The 13,506-nt window shown below is 54.9% G+C and overlaps 1 protein-coding gene across 3 annotated transcripts in view; it reads left to right on the top strand.

Moving 5' to 3' along the window:
* Ccdc88c (coiled-coil domain containing 88C) overlaps positions 1-13,506 on the top strand; it is a 107,045-nt gene that overhangs the window by 82,080 nt on the left and 11,459 nt on the right. For all 3 annotated transcript variants that reach the window (XR_007213160.1, XR_007213159.1, XM_048361925.1), the window contains exons 20-25: positions 533-810; positions 3,281-3,424; positions 5,764-5,950; positions 8,360-8,505; positions 10,077-10,166; positions 12,147-12,385. Coding sequence is in view for 1 of the 3 variants with exons in the window: in XM_048361925.1 (XP_048217882.1) it covers positions 533-810; positions 3,281-3,424; positions 5,764-5,950; positions 8,360-8,505; positions 10,077-10,166; positions 12,147-12,385 (1,084 nt within the window). In the remaining 2 variants the exon portion in view is untranslated. The remainder of the gene's footprint in view (positions 1-532; positions 811-3,280; positions 3,425-5,763; positions 5,951-8,359; positions 8,506-10,076; positions 10,167-12,146; positions 12,386-13,506) is intronic.

Here is a 13,506-nt window from a genome sequence, read left to right as displayed (position 1 = left end):
GCTTTGAACCTCCATCTTCAGATCTCATCCTCCTGAGTAGGAGATTACAGTCACACAAGCCTTTTTTTTTTTTAATGGTTGAGCCTGTGGCTGTACAGTTTAAAACCTTCCTGTCTCTGCTTTTTCTTATGTCCTTATCCAGGTTCCCAAAAGTCTGCTCTTAGAAATGTTATTGGGAACAATTAAGGAAAGAGATTCCTAGATTAATTAAGTTTGGTGAAGTAGTGGGCCAGGTTTCTGTCCAGACAAGCCGGCTCCCAGCTTTTGATAGCAGCCAGCAGAGCCCGTGCTTGATTTTTGCCTGGTTTTCCTATTCGGGGAGTTCTGACCCTGTTCCACTTTCTAGTGATTTTGGAAGCCGTTGGAGGCGGCATGCTTTAGACATCAGCTGCGTGGTGGATAGTCTCCCAGCCCGTGGTCGGTGTGTGGGGCTGTCTCCTTCCTCACGCATCCCGGTGCTGGGAGAGCCCCCCTCTGGGCCTGGCCCGGGGTGGCGCCGGCTGGGCCCACTTCCAGGCTCTGTGTCCGGCAGGTGGAGAACTCCACGCTGAGCTCCCAGAGCGCCTCGCTGGGCGCGCAGTACGCGCTGCTGCAGGGCCAGCACGCGGCCCAGGAGGCGGAGCACGAGGGCCTGCAGCGGCAGCAGGAGCAGCTGGCGGCCGCCTACGAGGCCCTGCTCCGCGACCACGAGCACCTGAGCACCCTGCACGAGCGCCAGTCCTCCGAGTACGAGGCCCTCATCCGCCAGCACAGCTGCCTCAAGACCCTGCACCGGAACCTGGAGCTGGAGCACAGGGAGCTCGGGGAGAGGTGAGGGCGGGGCGGGGCCGGCGGGGGGGGGGGGGGGGGTCTGAAAGGAGGGGTGAGACCGTGAGGGTGTCGGGAGGGAGGAGGCCTGGGGACCAGAGGTGGAGGCGGGAGAGAATGAGGCCTTTAGGGCAAAAGTAGACACCCTGGGGGGGGGGGGGGTAGAGGGTGAGGCCCGGAAAGGAACCAGGCTGGTACCCATCAGGCCCCGGGGAGGCGGGGGGGAGGGGCAGCATTCACCTCCGGCCCGCCCCCATGTTTCCTCTTGGCTGGCTGCTTCCCATTGTGGGGGTGCCGAGCTTTCTCGAGGGGAAGGAAGTAAAACGTGACGTTGAGCAGCTTGAACTTGGTGCGGCTGGGGACTGAGTGGCGGGAGAAAAGAGGCGCTGGCTCTTCCAGGCTTGGGGTGCGTGAGACCCTGGTCTCTGCAGAGTTCTCTCCTTCCCTCCTCCTCGCCCTCTCTCTCCTTTCTCAGTTCCCCGGAGCCGTCAGTGCACAGGCTCTGCCTATCCTGGCTCCCCAGCTGCCTGTTTCATGCCAGGAGATGACATGTTTGTCTTTTTTTAAAAAAAAGTTGTTGTTGTTTTTAGTTGGTCATGGGGCTTGAACTCGGCCCCGGGCGCTGGCCCTGCGCTCATTTGCTCAAAGCTAGCTAGTAGCGCTCTACCGCTTTGAGCCACGGCGCCCCTTCCGGCTTTCTGGTGGCTCATTGGTGATTAAAAAGTCTCACTGACTTTCCTGCCCAGGCTGACTGGAAGCCACGCTCCTCAGATCGCAGCCTCTCGAGTAGCTAGGGCAACGGGTGTGAGCCGCCGGAGCCTGGCTGGAAAGTTTTAAATACGGAGAAAGTCAGCAGAGCCAGGGTCCGATCACCCCCGCACTGGAGCTGGAAGGGAGAAAGCCCAGGGTTGCGGGCTAGCTTGGGCTACACAGCCACACCCGACCTTAGAGAGAGGGCTTCTCACCCGTGTCCTGGGCTTTGAGTTGGTCGTCGTAGGCCGAGCTCCCGCCCGGTGCCCATCACTTAAGGACCAGAGAATGATGAGCCAGAAAAGCCATGAGTGGGGCCCGGTGATACTTGTGGCTCCGCGGGTGGAGGTGACACTCGTCGCTTTCCCCACCCCATGTCCCCCGCTTGCCTCCTCCTGTATGCGCCCCATGTCCATCCTTCAGGGCTCGAGGAGGCAGCCGTCATGTGAGAGTGCCCTTCCCTACCGCGAGGAAGTGCCCCTTCGCCCCCCCCCACCTCCTCACCCCCCTCGCCCCACGCAGCTGTTCCTGTTAGCCTGTGTTGGACGCCCGCTGCATACCTGGCGCCGTGTCTCGCGGCGAAAGGAGTCGTGTGTCACCGACACGTGGAGTGGGGATGGTGTGACGGTGCCTTGGATGCACGGTGCATTCACGGGGGACGGGTTTTTGCTGGTGGCGCCGTCGCAAAGCCCGAGCGTCCAGGTCACGTGTGTCTGTAGGTGCCCGCTGGGTGCGTTTGGCTGGGCGGAAGCGTCCCCGAGACGGCGTTGGCGGCTGTGCGTCAGGGACCTGCGCGTAGGAGCGCGGGTGCCTGCCACCCAGGACGGGTGGCTCTGTAGTCTTTGACGTCGAGTTTGACGAGCTCCTAAGTACTCACTGTGTGTCATGCTGTTAGTCAGCAAGACTCCCGAAGTCTACCCTACGGCTGGGTACTTGCTGATGGTCTGAGGTATCCGCCCACCCACCTACCCCTTTTCTATTGTGATGCTGGATTTTGAACTCAGAGCCGCATACTCGCTCGGCTGGCACTCTGTAACGCTTGAGCCGTGCCTCCCGCCCTGCTTTCGATCCGTTATTTTGGAACTAGGGTTCTGCAAACTTAAAAGTTCTTGGCCCTTATTTGTCAAGCAAAATGTTTAAAATGATTCACATGGATGAAAAAAAGCCGAGCTCTGAAAGTCGGGCATGGCCTCTGCCCGGTGTCTAGAGGCCGCACAAGCGTTTGTCTTACGTAGGTTTCCTAGTTGGTGTCCTACGCCTCTGGGCTCCGGTGACATGGCACCGGCTCAGCTGCTGTGGCTTCCAGACGCCCCTTTGCCAGCTGCGAGAGAGGACTGCGCAGGGAAGGGTTTGCCGGAACGGGCTGGCGGAAGGCTCACACCTCAGCCCCTCCGTGCCACCTAGCTGTGTGGGCCCCCGGGGCTCATCCGCAAACACCCATGTTCCCAAGCCCGAGTGCGGAGGGAGGAATTGGTGGGGTTTGTGGCTTCCATCCTTGTGCTTTGCTGCCCCCCAGAGACAGCCCTGTGTCGTGTGTGAGTGTGTTTGTGTGTGTGTGTGTGTGTGAATCCACACCAGCTCCCCACCCCAACCACCTCTCAAGGAGGACGGGGCAGGAATAAGGCAACGGCTCTCTGGCGGCGGAGCGAGGCCTGGCCGGGACAGTAGGACCTGGCTGCCGGTTCTGTGGCCGGCGTCCCATCTGGAGTCTTGCCCTCCACAGGCACGGCGACCTGCTGAAGCACAAGGCCGAGCTGGACGAGCTGGAGAAGGTGCTGACGGCCGAGCGGGAGGCCCTGCGGCTGGAGCAGCGCACGAACGCCGTCACCACGGGCGAGAACCAGAGGCTGCGGGGAGAGCTGGACCGGTGAGGGCCCGAGGGCGGGGGCCACGGCGCCCACCTCCCGCTCACACCAGCCCTGCTCGGCAGCCAAGCCGGCTCCCTGGACGGTGTGATCTTACAAACCCTGTGGTGGCCGATGTTCCTTGGGGAGGGGGCCGAAGGGCGCCCCCTGCTGGTTGCTGGGGTGGAAGGACTCGGCATGGTGGCTGTATTGGTTCTCTTTATTCACAGATTGCAAATCTGGTAATTCACCTACCTGCTAGTGTTTATTTTTAGCACCAAAGTCGACACATGAGGGCCTTTGTGGACATACAGAGGCCACAAAATAGCCCAAAATAGCATCCCAACCACGCCTGCCCGTGCTCAGCCTGCTTCTACCCACCCGTCTGTCACTAGCAGAAGTTGTTTTCACAGTACCTATTTTGTGTGATTTTGTGTGTGTATTTTGTGCTTTGGGTTGCACAGTGCTGAAGTGTTGTCTACCAGCCCCGTGTGCAGAAAGGCTGCGATGTGCCCAGTGGAGAAATCGCACGGGCTTTGAGTCAGGCACGGGCTATGGTGCTGTTGGTGGTGGGTGTGTTACACGAGGCGCCTTTAAACAAAAGCTGAACACAACACACAAAAAATCCCATCCATTGGAAAACACGTCACAGGCTGGCAGGACCCTCCCGCCCGCTTTCCCTTCGAGCAAGGTTAGTGTTTGCAGAGATTTTCTAGACTAGAACTAGTGTGTATATTTAGAATCAGCACAAACGCTCCCCCCGCCCCGCCCCCTTCAGCAGATGAGGCCATAGGCTCTGGGGGTTGAACTAGCTTGCTCAAGGTTAATAATGGTTTTAGTTAGTGGTGGAGTCCAAGTGAGTTGACTCGGTGTCTTGTTTTTTCCCCTGCCTCTTCTGTGTCCTTGGGTTGAGGTAAACTGACCGTTAGAAACTCGGGGGCTTGTGGTGACCAGGCAAATGAGGCACGTGGCGGCACAGTGACCTGACAGGCACAGACAGCGAGGTGGAGAGTTCAGGACTGCTGTGTCCGGACTGCAGCTCCCGCCGCGCATGGTATCCGCCCCGGCTCTCCTGGTTACTCCTTTGTTTATTACACTCTTGCAGAGTGTGAGTGGATGTTGGCCACCAGTCAGGTTTTTTCTTTTCTTTTTTTTTGGCCAGTCCTGGGCCTTGGACTCAGGGCCTGAGCACTGTCCCTGGCTTCTTCCCGCTCAAGGCTAGCACTCTGCCACGTGAGCCACAGCGCCGCTTCTGGCCGTTTTCTGTATATGTGGTGCTGGGGAATCGAACCTAGGGCCTCGTGTATCCAAGGCAGGCACTCTTGCCACTAGGCTATATCCCCAGCCCCAAGGTTTTTTAACAGGCAAAACAGAACAGGCCAGGGGCTGGGAATGTGACCTCACATACATGAAGCCCTGAGTTCGATTCCTCAGCACCACATATATAGAAAAGGCCAGATGTGGCGCTGTGGCTCAAGTAGAGTGCTAGCCTCGAGCAAAAAGAAGCCAGAGACAGTGCTCAGGCCCTGAGTTCAAGCCCCAAGACTGGCAAAAAAAACAAAACCCAAAAACTGAATAGACCAAATGAGACATATATGTGTGTTGCCAAATGCCGGTGGCTCATTCCTATAATCTTAGCGACTCAGAAGGCTAAGACAGAAGATTATAGTTTAAAACAAGTCTAGGCAGAAGAGTTAGTGAAACTCCATTGTCCCTCAAGTGGTAGAACACCAGCTGTGAGCCAAAACAAAACAAAAAAACTGAGTAAGAGTTAAGGCCCCAAGTTCAGGCCCCAGTACCCATTCACTTACACACACGCGCACGCGCGCGCACACACACGGATGCGGAGGAGTCCACAGTGCCCAACCCCCACCCATTTTGAGCTTTCTAGCCAGAAGGTGCCGTGCTAGTGGGTTTATGTAGTTCGCTGCCATCTTGTCATAGTATATTCATCTTAGGAGTTGTAATCGCGCGTGGCATAGGATTGGGAAGAGGCTTTGTGGGTTTTCTGTTGGTGGTGGTGGTTTTTGGTTTGTTTGTTGTTGTTTTTTTAACACGATCTTTTCTTCCGAATGTGCTAAGATGCCAGAGCCGTAGCGTGGGAAAGATAGTTGAAGCTGGGGTCTGAGCCTGCCTGTTTGTCTTCCTTCCAGGCCCAGTGTGGGGGTGCCACGGGCGCCCTCACAGAACCCCTGCTCATTTTACATCTTAAGGAAAAAACAGTGAGGCCCAGAGCGGCGGTGGCTTTACCTGAGGCTGCGGAGCTGCCGCTGTGGACAGAGCTCTTGTAGAGAGAGAGAGCCCTGTGCTCTGGGCCTTCCCCTCCTCCCACCTCACCATGGCTCCCCCCCCACCCACCCAGGGTGAACTTCCTGCACCGGCAGCTGAAGGGGGAGTATGAGGAGCTGCACGCCCACACCAAGGAGCTGAAGACGTCGCTGAACACCTCGCAGCTGGAGCTGAACCGCTGGCAGGCGCGCTTCGACGAGCTCAAGGAGCAGCACCAGAGCATGGACCTGTCGCTCACCAAGCTGGACAACCACTGCGAGGTGAGGCCCACGGCCCCAGGGCTCCGCCAGGCCGCCCTAAAGGGGGTCAGAGTCAGACTCCGTGTTTCACAGGGACGTCAGAAGACGCCTCCTCCTTGTCTGACCTTTGCCCCCTGAGGTCCCTGTCCCTCAGATACAGGCACATCCTGATGGGATGAGGGCTCCGGTGGATTGGGGGTGAGGGGCACAGTTCAGCCCCTCGCAGAAGCTGCGGAACACAAGACGGATGGCTCCCAGCTCTGCCCCCCCAGCCGCCTCCACCCGCCCACCCACCTCTTCCTGGGATGCACATACGTTAGTGGTTGGGTGGGTCTTGGTGGGAGGGCCGACAATTCCGTGACACTGTGGAAAGTGACGTTTTTTTCCCATGGTATTTTTTCTTTTACGTGTATGTGTTATCTGAACAATACAATGGTGACGATTATAAAAATGTTCTCAGCAAAGGAAGTAACCCGACAGTGTCACCATCTTTTCGCTTCCAGCTCTGCGCGCTGTATATGCGTGAATTATGGGTGGTAATGTTCAAGACGGGGGATGGTGATCTAGTACTGGTGGCGGCAGAGTTGTAATCATAGCAAGACGCAGATGACGGTACAGCCGACTCCTACCTGGGGCGTGAGGGGGGTCTTGCATTGTGCTTGTCTGTTATCTCATTGAATCCATAAGTGGCCCTAGAAGCTGGGACCTTGTCCTTGGTCCCAAGAAGGACAGGAGCCCAGTGTGTGCCTTCAAAGCCTGTGACCTCCTGGTGCCCATAGTAATGTTCTAGAACAAAAACTGAACTTCAGTGTGTGTGTGTGTGTGTGTGTGTGTGTGCGCGTGTGTGTGTGTGTGTGCGCGCGCACGCGCGCTGGTTCTAGGGCTTGACCCTGAACCTTTTTTGCTCAAGGCTAGCACTCTACCACTTGACCCACAGCTTCACTTCTGGCTTTTAGTGGAAGTCTCATGGACTCACCTGCCCAGTCCGGCTTCGAACTGTGATCCCCAGATCTCAGCCTCCTGAGTAGCTAGGGTTACTGGTGTGAGCCACCAGAGCCCAGCTCAACTCTTAACTGTTTTAATGGTTGGAGAAAAGACATCAAATCAACAATAATTTTTTTATGGCAAGTGACAATTATGTGCAGTTTAAATGTCAAGCATCTGAGCTAGGTGCAGATAGCTCACACCTGTAATCCTAGCTACTCAGGAGGCTGACATCTGAGGACTGTGTAGTTCAAAGCCAGCCTGGGCAGAAAAGTCTGTGAGACTCTTATCTCCAGTTTACCTGGGAAAAGCCAGAATTGGAGGTTTGGCTCAAGTTGTAGGGCACCAGCCTTGAGAGAAAAAAACCAAGTGAGAGTGCAGGGCCCTGAGTTCAAGCCCCAAATTGGTGTACACACACACACACACACACACACACACACACACACACACACACACAGATATCAGCATCTTTAAAGCTTTGTTTGGACACAGCCCGCTTGTTCATTTATGTGTCCCGATGGCTGCTTTCACGGCACGAGGGCAGAGTAACTGACACAGATGTCGGGTAGTGTGGGAAGCTTTAAGATCTTCTCTGGCTTTGGACGGCAAGGGTGGCACTGCTTAAGAGCAAACTGATTGAGATAGAGTGGAGGCTTTTGAGTTGGAATGGGAGTTTTGTATTTTCAAGTAGTCATCTTGAAATTTTTTTTAATAAAATTAATTTGAGGGGAGCTCAGGGCTTTGCCCATGATTAGCAAACTCTAGCACTGAGCCCTATCACACCCCCGCCCCCCCCCCCCCAGTATATCCCAAACCAGTATATCCAACACATCTCTCGATATGTAGTCAGCTTTAAAAATGGCCAATAAGAAACTTAATGGGGCTGGGAATGTGGCCTAGTGGTAAAGTGCTCATATCGTATACATGAAGCCCTGGGTTCAATTCCTCAACACCACATATACAGAAAACGGCCAGAAGTGGCGCTGTGGCTCAAGTGGCAGAGTGCTAGCCTTGAGCAAAAAGAAGCCAGGGACAGTGCTCAGGCCCTGAGTCCAAGGCCCAGGACTGGCCAAAAAAAAAGGAAGCCAGGGACAGTGCTCAGGCTCTGAGTTCAAGGCCCAGGACTAGCAAAAAAAGAAACTTAATGTTCCTTTTTGTACTCAGCCTCTCTTGTACGGAGAACCCAGCCCTTGGAGGCATCTCAGCTAAGGCCGGCTGTGTGTGAGCGCAGTGGCAGCGTGCTGCAGTTGGCACCTGCCTTAGAGGCACGGCTGAGGAGCTGCTTGCAGCGCGGCCGTGGTATTGGTTCTTGGGTTTGCCCGTGCAGAGAATCGGGAGATGAGCAGCTTCTGGCGCTCGCTCCTCTCCTCCTTTGGGAAGCAGGGCTCCCAGCCGTGGCGCCCGGGGGTCAGGTGGTGTCTGAGCCTCTGTCGGTCTGTGTTGCAGCTGCTCTCCCGTCTCAAGGGGAACTTGGAGGAGGAGAACCATCACCTCCTGAGCCAGATCCAGCTGCTGAACCAGCAGAACCAGATGCTTCTGGAGCAGAACATGGAGAGCAAGGAGCAGTACCACGAAGAGCAGAAGCAGTACATGTAAGGGCATGCCGGTGGGCAGGCTGAAATCCCCCCTCCCCTCCCCCACACAAATAAGACCCACCTCCTGGAGGTCTTGGCTTCCCCTCCCTCTCCAAGCTTGCGACATGCCGGACAGAGAACAGTTTCAGGCCACAGGGCTCTCAAGGGCAGGAGATGGACCATATTACCCACAGGTGGCCCGGGTTTGGGCATGTGCTAGATTTCTGGAGGTGGCTGGCTTCTGTTTGCTTCTTCAAAAGCTTTGTCTGCCATTAGAGCCTCCCTTCCTTTGCCTTTGCCTTTGGAATCAACCAGCACCAAAAAAACATGTCTCATGGAATCAGCCCACCATTTTAGGTAGAAATTGGGCTAGAATTCATATCGAAGGCTGTCCCTTGCCTGCATAGAATGTGGGTTTGTTATCCCTGCACGTGTGCATGTGCACACACATACACACACTAGTGAGGGTGCTGGGAACCCAGGAGCACAGGCTAATGGATGCAAACACAACTGTGCCCCTCTGCAGTCAGTCATACTACCACGGAGGCACCGCAGTGCCGGGGGAGAGGAGGCGGGCTGGGTAGTCATGGCGGACCAGCCTGCGCCCCCACCCCTGGTGTTGGGCGTGCGTGTGGAGAAAGCAGGAGGAGACGTGTTTGTGAAGGGACGCGGTCGCTGAGCCGGTGCTGTCCCAGCTCTGTCTGAGGCCCCGGCGCGCCTGCCTCCCTCGCCTGCTTGGTCTGCAAGCCAGCTGCGAAAGGATGGGTTTGTGCATCGACTCACGCTATAATTCGGGGGTAGGAATGGCAGCTCTTGGAAGCTGGCCCTCTGTAATCCAGGCGAGAGGATCACCAGCTGAAGTGGGACAGGCATGAACTAGATGGCCTGAGAGACCCGTCCCACCACCGCAAGAGCAAGGCAGTCCAAAGACAGTGACAGGGCCGAGAGCCACTCAGTCGGGAGCCCCTTGGTCTCCTTTCCCAGGGTGCAGCCCCACAGTGAGCTCTTAGGAAAGCCCCCCGGGTTGGACAGGAATGAGGGAACGCTCTCTTCATACCAGACCTCATCTTTACATGAGAGTGAAAAGCAGGGACCTGAGTTGTCTGGCTGGACAGGAGGCTCCGGCATCCACCAGAAGCGAGCCCCAGGTGCCCGGGGCAGCCCAGGACTTTGGGACTGTGTTCTTCCCACATAGAGGAAGGGAACCGCAGCCCCGTGGCCTAGGCGGGCTCAGGCTTGCCACAGGCTCCACCCACCTCCCTCGACCATTTGTCCTGCTTTGCGCAGTCATCTCGGCCTGGCCCTTGAGAGAGATCCACTTTGCCGGAAGTGGCACCAGGCACCCAGCGTAGAGGGGCCCCAAGTCCTAAGTCAGCTTTTCAGTGGCGGTGTTAACAGGCACCCAGGGGTGCCAAGGGTCCTCAGAGACCTTCCCTGCCACAGAAGGCCCCAGCTGGGGCCCAGGTGGTGTGAGGGCAGGTCTGCGTCCCAGGTAATGGCTGGCCCCTGACGCAGGCTGGGCTGCCGAAGACACTCGCCTGTTCTACTTAACACGGGATCCATAGTTCTTCTCTCCCTTCTGTTCACAGTGACAAATTAAATGCCCTGCGGAGACAAAAGGAAAAACTGGAAGAAAAAATCATGGATCAGTACAAGTTCTATGATCCTGCTCCAAAGAAGTGAGTTGATCTGAGGTTCTGTGAGTTACAGCTGCGTTTTGTGAGGTGAGGCAGCTCAGGAGCTATCTGGATCAGATCCAGAGCCTTGTGAGCTCAAGGCCATTAAAGGAAGCAAGGTTGCTTTGTCTGAGTTTTGTTTCCAGATTGAACATGTCCTGTGCTAGACCCGGAGGAGGGGCAGGGCACGTGGCCCCGCTGCACTGTCCTCCAACACTTGAGAGCAGCAGCCCCAGCTCAGCTCCACAGACTGCCAGCTCTGCCCTGTAGCACTTCCCCTGTCCCAGAACTGAGCCTCAGGAATCACCCCTTGGGATCAACCTGGCTCAGCCTGGTCTTGAAGTAGAAACCACCATGAATTCCTAAGGCTCTGTAGAAGTCATAGAACCTCAGAAATGTGGATCCTCCATTGTCATCTTATATTTGACAGAGACAGGAATGAGAGGAACGTGTGTGTGTGTGTGTGTGTGTGTGTGTGTGTGTGTGTGTGTGTGTATTGGTACTTGGGTTTATACTCACTCCCTTGGCTTTTTTGCTCAAAGCTAGCACTCTACCACTTGAGCCATGCCTCCACTGCCAGCTTTTGGTGGTAAATTGGTTGGCGTTTTGTTTTTTTTTTTAACTGTATTTTTGTGTGTGTGTCTTTTCTTTTTTGGTACTGGGGATTGAACCCAGGACGTTGCACTTGCTAAGCAAGCGCTTGGCCACTGAGCTACATCCTAGCCCTTTTGGTGGTAAATTGGGAATCAGAGTCTCATAGATTTTTCTGCCCAGGGCTGGTTTTGAACTGCAATCTTGAGATCTCAGCCTCTTGAGTAGCTAGGATTATAGACGTGAGCTACCAGCACCCAGCTAAGAGGAAGCTTTTTGTTGTTGTTGGTGGTGGTGGTGGTCTTGAACTCAGGGCCTGGGCACTGTCCCCGACCTCTTTTTGCTCAAGGCTCTCCCTCTATCACTTTGAGCCACAGCACCATTTCCGGTTTCTGGTGGTTAATTGGAGATTAAGAGTCCCCTGGGGACGTTCTGCCTGGGCCGGCCTTGAGCTGTAGTCCCCAGATCTCAACCTCCTGAGGAGCTAGAATTATCCGTGTGAGCCACCAGCGCCGGGCCCGAGGAAGCTTTTGACTCAGAGTGGAAACCCAGTACCCCCACGTGGTTCTTTCTCCTGGCATCTCTGGCAAGCTGCAGTTTCAAGTTGGACTTGAATTCAGACTCGTTCTGTCCTCTGGTTCGGATCGCTCAGTGCCGGCCGGGGCATAGTGAGGAGTAGCAGCTCATGCCATCCACTTTCTTTGTTCCTGAGGATGGCTTTTTGACAGAACAGTTGCCTGCTTTGCCTGACTGAGGACCAGATTCCATCTGTCTCCACTTTTTTCTCAGTTCCACATTCTCAAACATGATCATGGCAGCATTCTTGAACACCACCATCCTTTTCTGTTTCCTGTGTTTTTTGTTGCGGTGGTTTTTTGTTCTTGTTGTTGTTGTGTTTTTGGCTTGCTTTTGTGCGGGTTTTTTTTTTGCCAGTCCTGGAGCTTGAACTTGGTGCCTGGGGTGCTGTCCCTGGACCAATTTGTGCTTAAGGCTAGCGTTCTACTACTTCAGCCACAGCGCCACTGCTGGCCTTTTCTGAGTAGCTTATTGGAGATGAGTCTCATGGACTTTTCTGCCCAGCTTCGAACTGTGATCCTCAGATCTCAGCCTCCCGAGTGGCTAGGAGTACAGGGGTAAGCCACCAGGGCCTGGCCTTTTCCCTGTTTTTATTGTTTGTGTGTGGAGGCTTAGAAACAACCCAGAGCCTTACAAATGTCAGGCACGTGACTGCTGTCGCTCTGATTGTTCCCCGTCCCCCGTTCCCCCCCCCCCCCCCCGTGAATGGCCCAGCCACCCAGGCTGTTGAGAGAAACGACCGGCCATGTTAGGGAACCCAGTAACTGGCCGGGGTGTATGGCCTCACTGCGCCTTCTAAAACCTTTTTCTAACTAGGAAGAACCACTGGATTGGAGCCAGAGCCTTAGTTAAACTCATCAAGCCAAAAAAAGAGGGTTCCAGAGAGCGGTTAAAGTCCGCCGCCGACAGCCTGCCCTGGCAGCTGGAGTCCTCGGACCCCGCCTCGCCCTCGGCCTCTCAGCCTCTCAGGTCACAGCCAGAGAACCCCGACAGCCCCGCGGCAGGCTCGAGCTGTGTAGAAGAGCGCGACGCCCACAATGGACCCGTGGGGAAAGGTAGGAGCAGCCCTAGTGGCTGCGGTAGGGAGAGGAAGACTATTGGTCCGGGGGGGGGGGGGTGGTGTGACTGTACAGGTGTGCCTCTCTACCTAAGGGTGTCACCAACCAGGTAGATAGTGGAAACCCGCGACTGTGTTACGGCAATTGTTTTACAATAACAGTCTCGTTATTTCCTAACTGGGGGTGGGGAGGGTTGGGGGAGAGCAGTAGTGGAGGTTGATCTCAGAGCCTTTGCGCTTGCTAGGCAGCCGGTATTGCCACTTGAGCCATTCCATCAGCCTGCTTTGTGCAATATCAGTTATCACAAAGACTGGGGTAGGTGTTTGCATATCCAAAGCCAATGTCTAGACACACACCATTGAGACAAGCAGAGTAGCCGGTACGTTTCGGCCTCCCTCCTATGTGTCAAAGGTTACGGTAAACTCTTAGCTATTTAACGTGTGCTCCAGGTACCTAAGATCTCAGAAAGCCCTCGACGGCTCCCATTTTTATCAGATGCCCCAGCACTTGCCTCAGTTAAAGTAGCTTTGGTTCCTGAGAGGCTAACACACTACAGAACTACCTAGAGGGCTAGGAATATGGCCTACTGGCAAGAGTGCTTGCCTCAGAACTACCTAGAGCTGCCCCACACCGATGTCTTTATGCTGTGGACTGTGGCCACCAGGTGGAGCCGTGGCTAAAGAAATAGTGAAGATTCTGGCTATCCGTGTTCATCCTGAATCAGAAATCAGGTTAATATGAGACCTGTTAGCAAGTTAGAGCAGTTGTCTGCCTTGTGGAGACTCTATAATTTAAAGGCCAGGTAGTGGAGAAGCTAGTCGAGATCTAAAGGGAAATAATTGTTTTTCTTGGCATTGAGGGGTTGGGAGCAGAAAAAAAACGAGGTGTCTTTAATACATATATGTATATGTGTGTATGTGTATGTATACACACAGACGTTCTAAGTCATCAGGTTTTAGAAATGCAGGAATTATTTGAGTACTTGAAGTATACTGTGTCATGGTAGTGGGCCAAAGCATGTCATTAAGTGTTTCCAAGGCCATTGAACAGGAATAGGAGCAGTGAGCTGAGTTGTCAGGGACCCTATTATTAAGCTGGATGAGTAAGAGAAGCCGTCT

The sequence above is a fragment of the Perognathus longimembris genome, chromosome 14 (assembly GCF_023159225.1).
Source record: "Perognathus longimembris pacificus isolate PPM17 chromosome 14, ASM2315922v1, whole genome shotgun sequence".
NCBI lineage: Eukaryota > Metazoa > Chordata > Mammalia > Rodentia > Heteromyidae > Perognathus > Perognathus longimembris.
This window is presented reverse-complemented; position numbering and strand designations above follow the sequence as displayed.